Below are 19,398 nucleotides of genomic sequence, written 5' to 3' on the forward strand. Positions count from 1 at the left end.
TACTGTGTCTCTGACCTTCAATTCTTTGTTGTGGTGGGGACTAGAACTGAGGGAAATAAACTCAACACCCCCAACAATAGGACAAATACTGATGAAGTGAGCTCTCCACAAGCCCTCCAATAATTCCAAAAGTGATATTGTCATCTTCATACTGACCTGCTTTTCCCTTTGAAATGACCATCTCTGTTCGTAAAACCATTGTATAGCCAGTCATCATTGCTGGAAACCTGGGCACTGACCTAGATGGTTCTCCTTCTTTCATTCACTGAGCATCTGCCAGTTGTCATCCTATCCAGTTTACTCATTCAGGATCCCTAAGTCTCATTTTCTTCATCCTGATGGGCAATGCATTAACTCCAACACTTTTCATCTCATGAACTATTACTGTGACCATCTAACTTCTCTACCTCTGTTCTTAATCTCCTCAAATATACTGTGCAAACTCTAGCCAGATTTATGTATTCAAAATAATGGTCTGGCTATGTCCTTTGCCTGCTTGACTTTTATGATTCTTGGTTTTCTGTAGGATCAACCTAATTTCTTAATGTGGAAAAACAACAACGATGCTAAAGCGGATCTGGGCCCCCTCACATGTCTTCTATTAGTTACCAAATACTCTTAAAGAGCTTTGGCCTTTGCTCAGGCTCTCTCTGCCTCCTAGGACGGCCTTCCCTTTCATCTTCACCTGACTGACTCCTGCCTTTCCTTCAAAACTCAATGGGTATCTTCTCAGGAATTTTTCCTTTATCCTTCAAGTGCTGCTCCCATTGGTCCATGTGTAACCTGGATTTCTCTATTAAATATTGTGTTTGTGTCTGTTTCTACCATGGGATGTGTTCTCAAAGGCAAGCATTAGGTCTAATGTGTCGTTGGTCTTTAGTGTGGTGCCTGATACATAGCAGATAGTAAAGACTTATTGAGTAGATTAAACTGTCGACTTTCTCCCTGTCTCTGACCTGCAGATTAAGGAGGCAATGTGATGAGATATCGAAGACCTGAACGGACCAGCCAGGGACTCAAGGCATAACAGCTCAAGAGTCATGCCAAGAAGGCACTCCTCATATTTATTGAGTAAATGAACATCTGAAGAAATCTGAGTAGGGGGTTCAGCACATGACAATTATCTATCCTTGAGTCCATCCCAAGGGTGGGACACCCCTCAAGGACACCGAAACCGTGTGAGGGCAGTCACGAGCTGTAGGAACTTTTTATGGCTTTAATCATTCTGTGCTTGACCAAACATCAGAGGTCGTAGGAGAGACAATCAAGTCACATATCTTCATATATTTTATTTCTATATTACTTGATTTATATATTAAGCCCATTAATCCCACATTGAACTGTTTATCTAACCAAGTGTTATAAAAGAGGTAAAAATATAAGAAAATATCATGAAAAAAGTGATTAATTCTAAGTCAGAAGTTAAAAAAAGTTTCCATGTAAAGGTTAGTAATTGAGTTGAGTCTTGAAAGAAGTCCATAATCAGAAAATAGGAGATAAGTAACAAAGCAAAGATTTTTACATAAGCAGAGTTCCTGAGTTGTATTCGTATTGCCTAGAAACCAAAGGACCCATTAAAGTATCTTTTTTTTTTTTTTGAGAGGGCATCTCTCATATTTATTGATCAAATGGTTGTTAACAACAATAAAATTCTGTATAGGGGGATCAATGCTCAGTGCACAATCATTAATCCATCTCAAGCCTAATTCTCGTCAGTCTCCGATCTTCTGAAGCATAACGAACAAGTTCTTACATGGTGAACAAATTCTTACATATTGAATAAGTTCTTACATGGTACAAGGGCAGTCATCACAGAAACTTTCGGTTTTGATCATGCATTATGAATTATAAACAATCAGGTCAAATATGAATATTTGTTTGATTTTTATACTTGATTTATATGTGGATCCCACATTTCTCCCTTTATTATTATTATTACCATTAAGCTATCTTGTTAATGATAGATGAATAAATATGTGGGTAGATCATAAGCAGACTTGAATACCAACATCAAGAGTTTGTTCTTAATTCCATTGACAATGGGAATAGTGTGAAGGGATTTAGAACAAATAAGGGACATAATTAGACCTACAGTTTCTTTACTATAGTAAACACCTTGAGGGTTAATATTTTTTGTTTGTTTCTTGCTCACTATTTTATTCTCAAATAAAAGGTGACTTGGGTAAAAGTAGGAACTCATTATGCATTTGAATAAACAAAGACATGTTTTAGAACAGTGCTGTCTGATACATCTTTCTGTGATGAGGGGAATGTTCTATATCTGTTCTGTACGGTATAGTAGCCACTAGACACATGTGACTATTACTCACTTTAAGAAGCTGAGAAATTGAATTTTTAATGTTATTTTAATTAATTTACATTTAAATTTAAAAAGCCACATTTGACTAATGACTATCATATTGGACAACACAGTGTTTGAAAGTTCTGCCCAGCAGCATCTCAACAGGAAACAGATGGAATACTCAATCAAATTAGGATAATTCAAAGAGAGTTTATTTATATAGAAACTTTTTAAAATGTGTAGGCAGCTTTAAGGGAACCACGAGAGAGTGCAATTACTGCATGGAGCAGCAATGAGACAGAATTGATGGGAAGACTCATAGTTAAGACTGTAAGCCTGGATCACATTGGGCCAGTATTTATATCATACAGTCATACTTTCAATGAAATTTCAGAACTGTTCTTTTCAATAAGGTGTTTCCTGGCAGTTTATGTGCAGATGAAGAATATGATTGCTTTCCCTGTACAGTGCTGATCTGTGCTGGGCTTTCTCGGTGTTTTTCCCCATTTTTGGGGAAGTTGTATCTCTGTAAGTTGTACCTTTTCCATTAGCAGGGCCATGCCTGACTTAATGATGGTTCCTGTCAAGCCTTCCATTAAAGAGCATCCTCTCTCCTTAGCCCCTGGAGTGTAGGCAGGATCTGGATGTTATCTGTAGTTATGCTTTAATATTGTGCCCTTTCTGTCCCTTGCTTTAGCACATACAATTCACCTCCAGTCCTAGCTCATTGCCTGATGATTTGTTAAGGCTTTGAGAACAGAAGGAATAAGGGCTTTTAAGTAGGATGGGGCTATTTCTCCTTGCTTTATTTATTTTTATGCCATGCAAAAGGGATAAAGAGGTATAAAATGGCTTGACAAAAGCCAAATAAATCTGGATAAATGGAGCAAGGACCCAATAAAAAGCAAGAGGTGAAAAAGAAAAAGGAGGGGAGGGGGAAACAGGGACAGGGAGAAAAGAAAGGAAAACTTTAAACTTCCTGTAATGATAGGGACTGTTTATTATTAGCTAGAGAACAAAAAAATGTCTTTCACACAATGAAACATTTTAAACTAAGGTTAAGTTCTGATTAGAAATTAGGAAATCATCTTTATAGCTCTCACTGAATCTCGTCATGCTGTCACCTCCTGTCAACCTTTATTAAAGTTTTGCATGCCACTGCTGCTAGCTCTGAGAAGGTTGACATCTTTTAGTTGTTCTGATGAATCTCATCACAGGAACTAGTGAGTATGTATGGCCAACACAACTGGAGTCTCATATTATTCCTGATTCCCTGTGTGTATGGGGTGGGAGAAAAAGGTATCTCTTCGCCTGTGCCATTCCTGACCCTTTTAACTATCTCTGCTTTCATGAAGTAGAAAGAGACAATCAAGAGCTAACACTGCATGAAACTGGAGAATAAAGGCTAGACTCCAGGGTAAAATGAGAAACTATCTTATAACCCATTGTATATCTGTTCATGCCATTGCCTTACATATATCTGCATTAACTTTTCACAATTCTCCACTGCTGCCATGGGGGATACTGGGTAGGAGCTGTGACAATAGCCACAACTTTGATCTGGGTAATTGCCAACACTGTCTTTATTGTCCTGGCATCCAGAACTTTATTTCTTATTCCTATTTCTCCCCCACTCTTCTCCCTACTTTTTTCACTAGATATAGCCTCTATTAAGCATGCACTGCATACACATTACCCAAAAGAAAATATGGTAGAGAACTTGGTAGCCCTCTGTAGGGAAAATAGAAGTTTTATGGCCAGGATTCTCATATGATCATAATATCACCCATTGTATACATGCAATGATGTAGTATTTAGCCTGCTTGCATACTCCTTGGCAGTAAACTGTTTATTGTCGATATTGCTTTAAGAAGAGAAGCCAAAGAATCCCCTGACTAAGAGGAGAGAAGGGAGCCTAGAGAGAGGGAAGCAGGAGAGAGGTGAGAGCAGAACCTAGTGCTAAGAACAGCAGGGAGTATGTGATGAGCAGGGCCTGGAACCAGGGCCAGAAACTGAAATGGGCAGATGGGAGTCTAGCGCTCAACCTACTGCCATGAGAATAAACCTTGGTGTCAGCACCTTTTTACCTCCAATGTTCCGTTGTCATTATTCAGTCTTACCAAATTCATAGTGAACTTGCCTGAAGTGAGGAACCCCCTCCTCCCAGCGCAACACACTCTGCTGTGTTTCCGTGTAGGAGGCATATGGAAATGTGTGGGGCTAATTTTTTGCTATCATAGTACCTGGAAGTTGTTACTGGAATTCAGTAGACAGGATTCCATGGATACCAAACAACTTGCGGTATATAAGGTGGTCCCAAATAATGGTTATTTTTCTCATCTTAAATGTCAGTAACACTGCACTGCTGCTAGGAAATCTAGGTCTAATTTAGGCTTAGATGGGTACCAGCAACCTCAGCTAATCCAGAATAGCAGCTGTGCTTTGATGGATAGATCCTACAATTGCCAGATTCTAATATGATGCCTTACTGGCATATAATAGGCCCCTAATAAAACTATATTGTTTTTTAAATCAAGTTATTCATTTACGAACTAGTCAACTGCATTCAATAAGTCCTATGCACATTCCTTTCAGGACCAGAAAAAAAATTATGATACACTTGCCAAAATCAATATTCTAATGGTATTATAAGGGTGAAGAACACTCACAGAAAATAAATGAGTATATTGGGGAATTTTTTAAATGCTATTGGGACTAGGAGAGGTTGGAGTTTACTTTTGAGTGGAGTTGCTGGGGGGAACTCTTCATGGAAACCATTGAGGAAAAGGTAGAATTTTAACAGAGGGTCATTTTGGGAAATATTTGCTGAAGTGTCACATTATATGTAAGAACTTGGAGAAAGAAATAGAAATGTACAGTGATATTGTTATGTAAAGATAGTACTTGAGATCATGTGGCAGAAAATAGGAATAAAAAAGGCAGTATAGGGATATAGATCATTTTGAACTCTTTTGTAAAGGAGTCTTTCCATTGGAGGGTATGGATTTATGCATGAGTGTAGTCACTGCAGGTAGTGCATGGCATGCTGCCTTAGGACTTGCCCTTTGCCTCCACCTCCTTCTTTATGGAGTCCATGCTGTAAATTCACTCAGTTATCAGTTGCTTAAACTTACCTTCCTAATTTTCAAGGTCTCCTCTCAAGAGCCTTTGCAGTTTATTAATTTAAATAGTAGCAGTTTTCCTAGAGGTGAAACACATAATGATTTTTTTCATTTTCTTTTACATAAGGTACCACTGAAAAAAGTATAATTAGATTCAACTCAGTTGTCTCCCACAAAAGTAATATGTAGAAAATACCAACCAAGGTGACTCTCCATGTGCTTAATAGCCTAAAGATTTAGGTTAAGAATATAACAGAGAACTGTTCTGTTTAAAGAATGGAAAGTTATTGCACAAATTATCTTTAAGAGCCAAAAAGGCGTCCAGTTCTTACTTGAAACAATTTGTTCTTGGAGTATTGTCAGCTAAAATTGTGGTCAACTTTTGCAAATTGTGTGAATTTACACTGCATATTTTATTTAGTGTTTAGCAAAACTCCAATATGGCTCTGCATAACTTACACAGTACACCATGAAAATGACTTTAGAAACTCCCACAGAAGTTGACAAATTGGGCATCTAATGCTTTTAAGCTAATTGCATGCTTAGAGGTTAAAAAGTCGACTTGTTAAGAATGAAGATCAGAGTTTCTTGGAGATAATGCTCTGTCTACTGCCACACTGAATGCAACCCAACCCTGTATCAGAAATAGTACAGAAGTTTAAAGAAGAAAATAATGTGAGCTTTAATCACCATTCTACTTACTTTTAAGTGAAGTGCTCATGAATCATGTGCAATATCATAGCAGTTTTGAAACCTATTCTTGAATTTTCAAGCTGCTATTTTCAGGAAATTTAGAAAGCAAATTGCTAAGTGATAAAAAATAGTTAGATTCTGTTGCTTATGCCATTTTTTCCCCTCTATTTTAGACTGGAAAAAAGGAAAGGAGTAATACCCTGAATATTGCAATAGAGAACATGTGCAAGAAGACAAGAGACCTTCGCAGACAGGTGAGAAAAGAGGGAGACATGGAAACCAGAAAAACACCATGCAAGATGTACCTTTTTACCATCACTGAAATATTTATTTCTTGATTTTGTTCTTTTAAAATTAATTTAGAATACAATTGAACTATAAATACATACTTGCCACATTTCCATATCTTAGCTGTTTTTGTGCTAAACATAAAGTAGGAGAAAATGAGTGTGACTTAATATCAGGCAGAGTTAAATTCAAATAACTGGCTGTGCCCTTACCAGCTGTGTGAACTTGGGTACAGATTTCATCTTTCTGAGACTCTCTGAGCCTATAAAATGAAATTGATTATACATAATAGGGCTGTGAGGATTAAATGAAATGCCTATCAGTGCCTGCTACATAATAGGTTTTTAGAGAATGTTGATCAATTGATTCTATTACATTAAAAACTGAGTTTATCACCCAAATGTGTATAGCAAACAACTAGTCATTCAAAGACCATGCCAGTTTCCCTTTCTGATTCTTTTTAGTATGCTTCCAAAATTAGTTTCTGTTTAGGTTGAGGCTACTTTTTAAACATAAGTCATCAGAAATATAGGAATAGAAAGGATTTGATTAAATGATTTAGAATTCCAGTACTATGTCATAAGTTAATAACCCTCCTGCCCCCCCACCAGAAATTTGAAGACTTGGCTATTTTCAAAGACCTTTGCTTTCCATTCCTTTATACTGTTTAATGAGCAGTGTTTTTTTCAATTTACAAATTTAACTTGGTCACTATTAACTCATAAAAAGACAGGCAAAAGCTTTTCAACCATAAGCCTTTAATGCAATATATTATTGTAGTTTAATGGGAAAATTTGGTAAAATGACCTGAGCAATCTTTAAATTCAGAAGTAGATTTGGAAATGAAATAAATGGGGATCCCTGGCCAGTTAATATTAGCTGTGTAAAAACATAATTTTGCAGGCTGGGAGAATTCCAGTTCCTCAACATTATGGCTTTAATGCAAATTCTATTTCTATGTCAGCACTTAGAATTATAGAATATTAAGAGTTGGAAGGAACTTAGCACCTGTCTTAATGCTGCAGATGAGAAAGCAGGCCAGTGTGGTGAGGTGACCTCCCTAAGGAGAAAGGGACATCAGACCTTCAGGGTTTCATAATCTACACCCAACTCAGGCACTCCTACCTTTAGGGCCACCCTCCCTCTTTGTTGCATGATTTCTATTGGTCTTCTTCCCTGTCTGCTCTTCCCAGGACTTGGAAAAGTTGTTTCTATTAACTGTCAACGATTAAGTCTTCCATTCCTGTCTCATCCCTCTATACTGCCTTTAACAAAGTCAGGCTAAAAGATTAAATCTACATTTATACTCCAAAGCTTTTAGAATCTATTCTCTTTTTTAAAAAAAATAAGGAAAGGTCAAGATAAAGCAGTCTCTTGTATATAGGATCACCAAATTTAGCAAATAAAAGCACAGGATTCCCAGTTAAAATTAAATGGATGAACAACAAAGCTATTTTAGTGTGTGCATAAGCCCCAAATACTGCATGGGACATAATTATTTTGAAAAATAGTTGCCTTTATCTGAAATTCAAATTTAACCAAGCATCTTATATTTTTTTCTTACAATCCTACTTGTATTTCTACCTCATTGCCATCAGTGAGCTATAGAAAAAGCATGGGGGATTACTGATACTTTTTCTTCAGAGTAAAGGGATATTTCTAGCTTGCAGAGAACTGCTGTATTCCAGAGGTGTGAAAACTCCATGTGTTTGCATAGGTCAACATATTCATTGTTCTGGTTAAGTATTGCTGCCTAACATGCCATCACAAATCATAGCAAACATTTTATCATGTTACATGATTCTATGGGTTGGCTGGGGGTCAGCAAGGCCATTTCTGTAGTGTTTTCATTTGTGGTCTCCCACACTGTGGTAATCAAATGGTGCCTCTGTGGGCTCAGGACTGGGTGTTTGAGGTCTCCATGCTGCTGCTGCTTCACTCTCTCCATGTGGTACCTAATCTCTTAGGGCCCCTTCGTGTGGCTTCTCTGTCCAGCAAGGTAGCCTGGATTTCTCACATGGCAATCCAAGAGCTCCAAGACAGGAGAGATGGAAACTGCCAGGCCTCCTTAACAACGAAGTTCCAGACTCACTGGAATGTTGTTCCCTCCACCATCTATAGATAAAAGTACTCACAAACCCTTCCCCTGGTCAACAGGGGCAAGCAGAAGCTCATGAAGTGGAATGTGTTCAGAGGCAGGAGTGGGGTTGTTCAGAGCTGTCTTTGGAGACAGTGAGGTAGTTGCTAGGATTTGTTCTCAGTGTCCTTACTTGCCCTCCCTAAGATTTTATTTTCCATCCTGATGTTTATGCTTTTGGCAATAATAAAAACTAGTTTGATGGCAATGTGACTCATTTCCACCTTTAATTCTTGCAAAGTTTATCAAGTAGTTTGTTTTAAACATCTTGCATACACTCTTTCACACAAGAAGGAGAGAGCCCCTACCTTTAAAATGTTTTTTATCTATTTTTTAATATATTTAATGTTTACATCTTGTCTGGATCTGTTTTTGCTTGTTTGTTTTTAGTAAAAAAATAAGCAGAAACTATCTTCCTGCCTGTTTACCCTAACCCCCCTTGCTTACTTATTATGGCCTGTCCATTAGCAACATAGAACTATTTTTAGCTTTGGTTCAGAGAATTAGTGGATTTCTGTGAGGAATGAGGAATGAGATAGATTGATTAGACTTATCTGGGGAGAAGCAGATTTTACAATTTGGGGCAACAAGACGAAATGTCCTGGGAGCTAACGAGTGCTTATTTGTTTCAACCTTTTTCCTCTGTGACTTCTTTGCCTGTTATACTAGAGAAGAAAGACAAAGTCCTTGGCATGACATTGCAGGTTGTCTGTGATTCAACCCTAACTTTAATCCCCATTATTCTTACTGTTCCATCTTCTAATGCTTGCTTTCTCAGTTCCTTCTCACCACACCAGCACATTAACCTGTTCCTGACTAAAGAGTCTACTTACCAGTTACCAAATTTTCCATCATCTTCCTCCCCATCCCCAAATACATATGTGTCTTTGTATACATGGCGTATTCAAATGATGCTTTCTCCAGTCCTCTTATTCTCCACCCAACCTATGATTTGTTCTCAGTGTCCTTACTTGCCCTCCCTAAGGACAAATTTTCCCCTAATCACTAAGGAAATTCAAGGCTAAAGTAAATGACATGACCCCAGGAAACCGTTGCCATTTTCACCAGCTGGAATTAAGCTTTTTCTCCCCAGAGCATTTACAACATGTTTAGTTCTATTATAGATATTCTCTATACCATATTCTACTTCTATTTTTCTTCCCACTGGATTTTAAATCCTTAAAATGATAGTTATGACATCTCTTATTTAGTAAATGCTTTCCAAAGCTCTCTACCAACTGAAGTCCTTACAGTATTGATTTTTATCCCTGAGATAAGAAATAATGTCATGACATTATTATCTCAATCTCTCAGGAGAGACAATTTACTGAACATCACCCAGCTAACTGGTAAAGCCAAGATTTGAGTCCAGGTTTATCCAGCTCTAGTCCAAATTTGTAACGACTATGCCAGGGGCCAGGAATAATGACCTATTTACCTTCAGAACTCCCAGAGCCTAACATACTTATTTTTACTACCATGAATTTTTTTCTTCCTTATTACTTGTATTATATGCTTTTTTAAATCTAAATTTTCTTTTTCCTTTAGTCTCTTTTACCATAATTTATTTGAGAACTTTATCCCTATCAAAATTCTTAATAAGGGAGGAAGAATTTTAAACCTCCTTTACTTCATTAAAAAATTAAAAACATTCTATGGTACCCAGAAGCTCAAGATTCTTTACTCTCTTGTGCCTGGTTCTATTTTGTGGGGGCCCCAGCTGTTGGTGTGTGGTGGGTGGGGCCTTTCTGTCTGGCTGCTGTAGGGGTCTGAGTTTGGGTGGGCAGTTTGCTTGAGCTGCTGCCCTTGTGATCAGCTCAGGAATCTCTGTTGAGCTGTGGTGGGGTAACCCCCTGCCGGGCCTGCAGCAGTGGGAGGACTGCAGGGATACTGGGGTGGGCGGACCCATGTGCCCTGGCCAGACACGCAGCTCTGGGTTTGGATACCCACAGGGAGGAAGGACCTCTTGGGTCTGGATCCTGCAGGCACCTCACCAGTTGAGCTGAAACAGAGCCAAGGAAGCTGGGAGAGTCTCCCTCTGCCTGCCAGGCAGCTAATTCTGATGCTGCCACTGGGCCAAGTGGGTTGGCTCCCAACAGCACACTTGGGGAGGAGCCTTGGGGCTGCATTGCCCACAAGGGGGATGATGTGTTGGGCTCCCAAGAGTTCCCAATCTACTGGGCTGAGGAAGAACCGGGGAGGTATCTTCCACCTACCCTTTCTTTTGAGGAGAGAGTTCTGTCCAAACCTCTCCCCTCTGGTACCCCCTCCCAATGCTGGCAAGTCTTTCAAACTGCCACCTCTGCTTTGGGCCTCAGGAAAGGTAGAACATGCCCGTCCTCTACACTGGATGAAGGCTCAGCCTCCCAGAGTGTACTACCTGTCCCTGGGTTCCAGCCCTACTAAGATCAGAACCCAATATAATATGGGCTTGTACTTCTGGAGCATATCTCCAGGGCCAGGTGTGCTCCTGGGCTCACACTCCTTACCTGCTCCATTCCTCTTTCTCTTGCTTATAGGGTAGGGTTGCAGGAAGCTTGGGTCCTGCTTGATCTCAGCTTTGACACTTTACCCTTTTCTGTGTGGTCTTCTCTTCTTTCTTAGGTGCAGAGTGTCTGTTCTGCAGTATTCAGGTTGTTTTCAGGTTTAGTTATATTTGCTGTAACTTCTTCTTTTATGTATTTTTGGGAGGAGGGTTTGCTCCTTGCTGTCCTATTCCATCTTTTTCTGGAAGTCTTCACAATGATTCCTTTCCAATGTCTGTCTTTGTAAAGTTGAAGAAAGCTCCTCTTGTCTTTTATCCTCTGCCAACCTCTTCAGTCTGGGCCCTGCCTCAGCCTCTGTCTCATTTGATTTATTTGGCTTCTTCATAAAGCTTACTCCACAGGCCAGAAAGCATAGCAGAGATATCTAATACAAAGAAAGAAACACAGAAATGCTGACAAAATGAGTAGGCAGAAGAATATGATCCAAACAAAACTGCAGAACAGAACCCCAGAAAGAGGGCTAAATGAAACAGAGATCACCAATCTTCTTGATAAAGATTTCAAAATAAAAGTGATAAACAATGTGCTCATGGATTTACAGAAAAGTATTCAAGATCTCAGTGAATATTTCAACAAAGAGAGAGAAGACCTGAGAAAGAATCACTCAGAGCTGAAGAATACAGTATCTGAAATGAAACATACAGTGGAAGGGTTTAAGAGTAGATTGGTACAGATAGAGGAGATGGTGAAAGAGATGGAAATTAGAGAACAGGAAAACAAAGAAGCTGAGGAACAGAGAGAAAAAAGCATCTGTAGGAATTAAAGAATGATAAGAGAACTATGTGATCAATCCAAATGAAATAATATCTGCATAATATGGGTACCAGAAGGGAAAGAGAAAGGCAAAGGGATAAAATTTCTCTTTAAGGAAATAATTATTGCAAACTTCTCCAATCTGGGGAAGAAAATAGACACCCAGATTATGGAAGCACAGAGATCTCCTAATAAAAGGAACTCCTGGAAGACAACACCAAGACATATAATAATTAAAATGGCAAAGATCAAGGATAAGGAGAGAGTGTTGAAAACAGTCAGAGAGAGGAAAAAAGATTATTTATACAAGAAATCCCATCAGGCCATCAGCAGACTTCTCAACAGAAACTCTACAAACCAGAAAGAATGACATATATTTAATGTACTAAAACAGAAGGAACTCCAACCAAGAATCCTCTACCTGGCAAGATTTATCATTTAAATTTGAAGCAGGTATTAAACAATTACCAGATAAACAAAAGTTGAAGGAATTCACCACCACTATCCAGTCTTACAGGATATTTTAAAGATACTAATGTAGATGGAAATGACCCTAAAGTTAAATGGCTTTCACCAGTGAAAATAAACCCATGGTAAAGGTAGTTGACAAACGAATTACCAAGCAAGTACAAAATTAAAACAAAACAATCAAAATCAACAATACACAAAATCAGTCAAGGGATACACAGAAAGTGCAAATTATTACATCTAATATGAAAAATGTGGAGAAGGAAGAAGAAGGAAAAAATGTACCTTTAGATTGTGTTTGAAATAGAATAATCAGCAATTTAAGATAGACTATTATAAAGTAAAGAAGCTATCCTTGAACTTTTAGTAACCACAGAACTAAAACCTATAATAAATACAAAAACAAACAAACAAATAAATAAATATAACAGAAATCCAGTTACAACACTAAAGAAAACTAAAGAAAACAACACTAAAGAAAACTAAAGAAAACTATCAAGAGAAGAGTATAAGAGAGGCAGAAGGAAACAGAGAGGAGCTATAAAAAAAGGGGGAAAAATTAATAAAATGTAAATGAGTACATATCTCTCAATAACCACCTTAAATATAAATGGACTGGACACACCAATCAAAAGACATAGAGTGGCAGAATGGATAAGGAAACAATACCTATCTTTAAGCTAACTACAAGAGACTCATTTCAGATCCAAAAGCCATAGACAAAAAGTGAAGAGATGGAAAAAGATATTCCATGCAAATATTAGGAAGAAAAAAGCAGGATTAGCAATACTTGGATAAAATTGATATCAAAACAAAGTAACAAGAGACAAAGGAAGACATTACCTAAGAAAAAAGGGGTCAGTTCAACAAGAGGTATAACTGTTATAAATACCTATGTACCCAACATAGGAACATCTAAATATGTAAAACAAATACTAACAGAATTAAAGAGGGAACTACATTGCAATGCATTCTTTTTAGAAGACTTTAACAAATGACTCACACCAATAGAAAGATAAATCAGACAGAAAATAAATAAGGAAGCAGAGGCACTGAACAATACATTAGATCAAATGTACTTAACAGATATCTACAGAATGTTCCACTCAAAAGCAGCAGGATATACATTCTTCTCAAGTATACATGAAATGTTCTCCAGGATGGATCACATAACAGGCCACAAGAAGAGCCTCAATAAATTTAAAAAGATTTAAATTGTATCAAGTAGCATATCAACCATAATGGTATGAAACTAGAAATAAATTACAAAAAGGAGACAGAAGACCTACAAACACATGGAGATTAAACAGCATGCTTCTAAATAACCAATGGATCAATGAACAAATTAAAACAGAAATCAAGCAATACATGGAGACAAGTGAAAACAAAAACACAATAGCCCCAAATCTGTGGGAGGTAGCAAAGGCAGTTCTAAGAGGAAAGTATATCACAATACAGGCTTAACTTAAGAGACAAGAACAATCCCAAATAAAGAGTCTAAAATCACAATTAAAGAACCTAGGAAAAGAAGAACAAATGAAACTCAAAGTCAGTTGAAGGTGGGAACATAATTACAATCAGAGCATAAGTGAATAAAATAGAGAATAAAACAATAGAAAAATATCACTGAAACCAGAAGCTGGTTCTTTGATAAAATAAACAAAATAGATAAACACCTAGACAGACTTATCAAGAAAAAAAGAGAGATTACACACATAAACAGAATCAGAAATGAAGAAGTAATAATCACAATGGATACCACAGAAATTAAAGAATTATTAGAGAATACTATGAAAAATTATATGCCTATAAATTGGACAACTTAGAAGAAATGGACTACTTCCTAGAAAAATACAACCTTCCAAGACTGACACAGGAAGAAAGAGAAAATATGAACAGACCAATTGCCAGCAGTGAAAATAAATTAGCAATCAAAAACTCCCACAAGCAAAACTCCAGGATCAGATGACTTCACAGTTGAATTCTACCAAACATTTAAAGATGAGCTAGTACCTATCCTTCTTTAAGTATTCTAAAATGTACAACAGGAGGGAATACTTCCAAACTCATTCTATGAGGCCAGCATCACTCTAATACCAGAACCAGACAGACACAACAAAAAACTATAAAATTATAGACCAATGTCCCTAGTGAACATAGATGCAAAAATATTCAACAAAATAATAGCAAACTGAATCCAAAAATACATCAAAAAGGTCATTTATCATGACCAAGTGTGATTTATTCCAGGGATGCAAGGAAGGCACAATACTTGTAAATCAATATCATATACCACATTAACAAAAAAAGGAGAAAAACAACATTATCATCTAAATAGATGTTGAAAAAGCATTCAACAAAATTCAACATCCATTCATGATAAAACTCTTAACAAAATGGGTATAGAGGGTACATACCTCGACATAATAAAGGCCATATGTGGCAAACCTACAGACAACATCATACTTAACAACAAAAAGCTAAAAGCTTTTCCTCTAAAATTGGGAAAAAGATAAGGATGCCCACTCTCACCACTTTTATTCAACATAGTACTGGAGTTCCTAGCCCTGGCTTCAGACAGGACAAGAGATAAAAGTCATCCAAATTGGTAAGAAAAGGAATTTGCAGATGATATGATATTATACATAGAAAACCCTAAGGAATCCAGCAAAAGCATACTGGAACTAATATCTGAATTCAGCGAAGTTGCAGGACATAAAATTAATACACAGAAATCTGTTGCATTCCTATATACTAACAGTGAACTAGCAGAGAGACCAGAATAACAACTCCATTTACAATTGCATAAAAAAAAAAATACCTAGGAATAAACCTAACCAAGGAGGTGAAAGACCTATACTCTGAAACCTATAATAGACTCATGAGAGAAATCAAAGAAGACACCAATAAATGGAAACACATCCCATGCTCATGAATAGGAAGAATTAATGTTGTCAAAATGGTCCTCCTGCCCAAAGCAATTTAAAGATTCAATACAATTCCTGTTAAAATGCCAAAAGTATTCTTCAATGAACTAGAACAAACAGTTCTAAAACTCATATGGAACCACAAAAGACCCCAAAAAGCCAAAACAATCCTGAGAAAGAAGAACAAAACTGGGGTATCATGCTGCCTGATTTCAAGCTCTACTACAAAGTTAGAGTAATCAAAACAATTTGGTACTGGCATAAGAACAGACCCATAGATCAATGGAACAGAATAGAGAGCCCAGATATAAACCTATACATCTATGCTCAATTAATATAGGAGCCATGAATATACAGTGGGGGAAAGATAGCCTCTTCAAAAACTGATGTTGGGAAAACTGGACAACTACATGTCAGAGAATAAAACTGGATTATTGTCTAACTCCATACACAAAAGTTAACTCAAAATGGTTCAAAGACCTGAATGTAAGTCATGAAACCATGAAACTCATAGAAGAAAACAGAGGCAGAAATCTTTTGAACAATTTTTTCCTGGACACATCTCCTCAGGCAATGGAACAAAATAAAAAATGAACAAGTGGGACTGTGTCAAACTAAAAACTTCTGTACAGCAGATAATGCCATCAGCAGAACAAAAAGGCATACTATCATATGGGATAATGTATTTGTAAATGATCTTCTGATAAGGAGTTAACACCCAAAATATAAAAAGAACTCATATGCCTCAACAACCAAAAACAACCTGATTAAGAAATGAGTGGAAGACCTCAACAGACACCTCTCCAAACAAGAAATAAGAATGGCCAAAAGACACATGAAAAAATGCTCCTCATCACCAATCATCAGGGAAATGCAAATTAAAACCACAATGAGATATCACCTTGTACCAGTTAGAATGGCCACTGTTCAAAAGACAAGAAACAACAAACGCTGCCAAAGATGTGAAGAAATGGGAACCCTGCTATACTGTTGATGGGAATGCAATTTGGTGCAACTGCTGTGGAAAACAATATGGAGGTTCCTCAAAAAACTAAAAATAGAAATACCATTTGTCCCAATAATTCCACTCATAGTAATTTACCCAAAGAAAACAGAATCTTTGATTCTAAAAGATATATGCCCTCCTATGTTTATTGCCACATTATTTGCAATAGCCAAGATATGGAAGCAACCTAAGTGCCCATCAACAGATGAATGGGTAAAGAAGAGGTGATGCATATACACAGTGGAATATTATTCAGCCGTAAAACGTAAAAAAATCCTGCCATTTGCAGCAACTTGGATGGATCTAGATGATATTATACTCAGTGAAATAAGCCAGGCGGAGAAAGACAAATACCACATGATTTCACTTATTTGTGGAATATAAAAACAAAGCAAAACAGAAGGAACGAAAGCATTAGACTCATAGACAGTGAGAAGTGACTAGCAGTTACCATGATGAAGGAGTTGGGGTGAGTGCAGGGGGGGAAGGGAGGGGAACAGAAGGGCACAGTAATTCACAATAACAATGTAAGTTGATCATGGGGACTGTTGAACCAATGTGATGTACATTTGAAGCCAACATAAGGTTGCATATTAATATTTTTATTTAAAAATAGAAAATTAAAAACAATTTAATATATTCTGTATTATGTATTTCTACTATATTATGTGGAGGAGAAATATATATTTGATTTCAATAAAGACAGGCTAAATTTTTTATTTCTGTGTATTGAGAAAGAGTAAGGACTTGTAGTATGTCAAATAAAATAGGATTCTGGGAAAAACAAGTGAAAAAAACTTGATTGATTCTTGAGTTGCTGAAGTGCTCTATCCATGAATTCTTCATGTTGGTAATACCAGTGCCATACTGAGAAAAATATTTGTAAGTTCTTATACCTTCTTTCCTTCCTCCTCCTCATCAAACAATATTAAGTATCCATAAGGTACAAGTCCCATTAAATTGACACAGTAGGTAGATGCTGAATTAATTTTTAGGTGATTTAGTTTCAATTAGTTAGTTGAATTTTGAAAATCTTATTTGCTATTTGACTTAAAATGTTTTTAAATGCAAATACAAGTTTTTCTTGTTTCCTGAATGATTCTTTCCTAAAACACTTTCTCTTCTTTCCCTTATAATTTTATTCTTTCTATTCTGCTTTTCCTGGTGGTAAGGCAGGGCTTTCTTAGTTTTCATGTACAACTTTCACTTCTGGGTTTTAATTGTACAGAAATACATAATTTTATTTGCAATCTCAAAACACTTTTATCAGTGGCAAATAGAAAAACTGATGTCTCAAAGCCTTTCATTAAACTGTAGTGAGAAAGATGGAAAGCCCTTCAGTTTGGTTTTGTGGCTGACATGTTTTTGCCTAGCCCCAAACATTTTTTGAAAATATATAACTCTTACTCCTTTTTGCCTCCCACTAACTTCAGATTTTAGTACCACGGCTGCTAATGTTGTCCAGTTTCCACATTGGCATGTTGGAGTCATCTTTAAAGTTTTTTATGTATCACACAAATAAAAAGAATAAGCTTTTCCATTGGGCAGGAAAATTATGTGTAAATACATAAGACAGTGGCTACTTAGGTATTTTACACAGATATGGATGACTATACAACTTACATGTAAAAAAAAATGTTGTATATGAATATGTCAGAACATGTAAAGAAAATTACTTAGCATAGCATTCAAGGCCTTCCACATCTTGTACCTATATGCACTTCTAGTCCTATTTCACAATAATTCCTCTTTTGTAGTCTGCATTATACAGAGGATGGCAAGATCCAACCCAGTGGTTTGCAAAGCAGAAGTGGCAAACTGTGATTATCAATAGCTAGTTGATGTCAGACATTTGATTGTGTTACTTGGTACATGGCCAGACAACATTAACACCAGACAAATGTGTCTATTTTACGTTGGATTCCCCTGAAAGCACATCTGAGACCAGAGCTTCAGTTCAGGCAGTTTATTTGGGAGGCAATTCCAAGAAGCAAGTGTAAGAGAACATGAAGTGTGAGAGAACAGGCAGGAATGGATGAATAAAACCTACTGAGGTTGCCACTGTAGGTGAAAGGAGCTTAAGAACCTCTGAGGGACGGAGTGTCTCCCAGAACTGTCTGAGCAATAGATGGAAGCTGGGAATGCTATCCACTAGTTCTCAGCCCCCGTGGCTGGGGGCTGCTCCCAGTGCTGCGCATCTCCAGAACTTCCTGGCCATTAGTGCTTTAGGGTGAGAACCTCAGAGACTTGGAGCAGGCCCTGAGAAGGAATAACCAAGAGAAGCATGGAAGCAGTCGAGGGGGCATGTCTTCAGAGGACATGGGACAGTTCTCACAGCAAAAGCTGAAATCAGAGGCTGGTCCAGTGGATGAGATATAAAGCACCAAGAGCCTCTGATGTAGTCCATAATCCTAGCTATGAAAGTGATGGTAAATGATCAGGAATCAGCAAGATAGGCAATCTGGTGAGAAAATTGAGGGTTGTTGAATTAATTGTGCTGTTGGTTGTTTACATGGGTTAAGATGCTTTCAAAAGGAAAGCTATCTCTCTGCCTCCTGACTGTGTGGTCTCTCTCAAAGGCATCACTTATGTCCCACACAGGTCATCAATTTCTGCATATTTCCTTCTGTCATCTTTTAACCTTTTTGTCTTATATTTTTCTTTCTACCTGAAATGCTTTCCATTACCTGTATTGTACCTAATGAGACCGTATTTCAATCTTCATTCTACCAGAGTTCTAGTCACATTAGATACTTGTGATGTCTTCAGGATCCCTCCATTTTCTTTGCTTATGATAGCTTCTATTCCTAGAATGCTGTTTCCCACCTCCCAGTATTGACCCTTAACATCCTATTAACATCCCTTTTAAAATGGGATACATGCATCTCATTCCTACAGAAGTCTTCTTAACCATGACAATAAGAGTAATTGCTTCTTATTTGTTTGCATTTCTTTTAAGATACTCATCAAACTCTTTGTACATCTCTCACTCCCTAATAGTTACCCTGTCTTTGTCATTTTGGCATTCCCCAGGTTGCCTAGAGTGGTGCCCTGCCCTTACAGAGAAGGCTTAAAATGCATTTGTTAAATTGAATGAATATATAAATACAGAAAAGAACATTCATTTTGCTCATTATATTTGACATTATACTATGT

General features: G+C 37.3%; 1 protein-coding gene across 6 annotated transcripts in view; it reads left to right on the forward strand.

The window, feature by feature from the left end:
* The window catches only part of CTNNA3 (catenin alpha 3), a 1,703,691-nt gene that overhangs the window by 896,324 nt on the left and 787,969 nt on the right, over positions 1–19,398 (forward strand). For 5 of the 6 annotated variants that reach the window (XM_073240982.1, XM_073240983.1, XM_073240979.1 and 2 more), the window contains exon 8: positions 6,291–6,371. The exons of the other annotated variant lie outside the window; for it this stretch is intronic. In XM_073240982.1, the coding sequence (XP_073097083.1) occupies positions 6,291–6,371 (81 nt within the window). The remainder of the gene's footprint in view (positions 1–6,290; positions 6,372–19,398) is intronic. 6 annotated transcript variants of the gene reach the window in all.

Source organism: Manis javanica, chromosome 7 (assembly GCF_040802235.1).
Source record: "Manis javanica isolate MJ-LG chromosome 7, MJ_LKY, whole genome shotgun sequence".
Taxonomy (NCBI): Eukaryota; Metazoa; Chordata; class Mammalia; order Pholidota; family Manidae; genus Manis; species Manis javanica.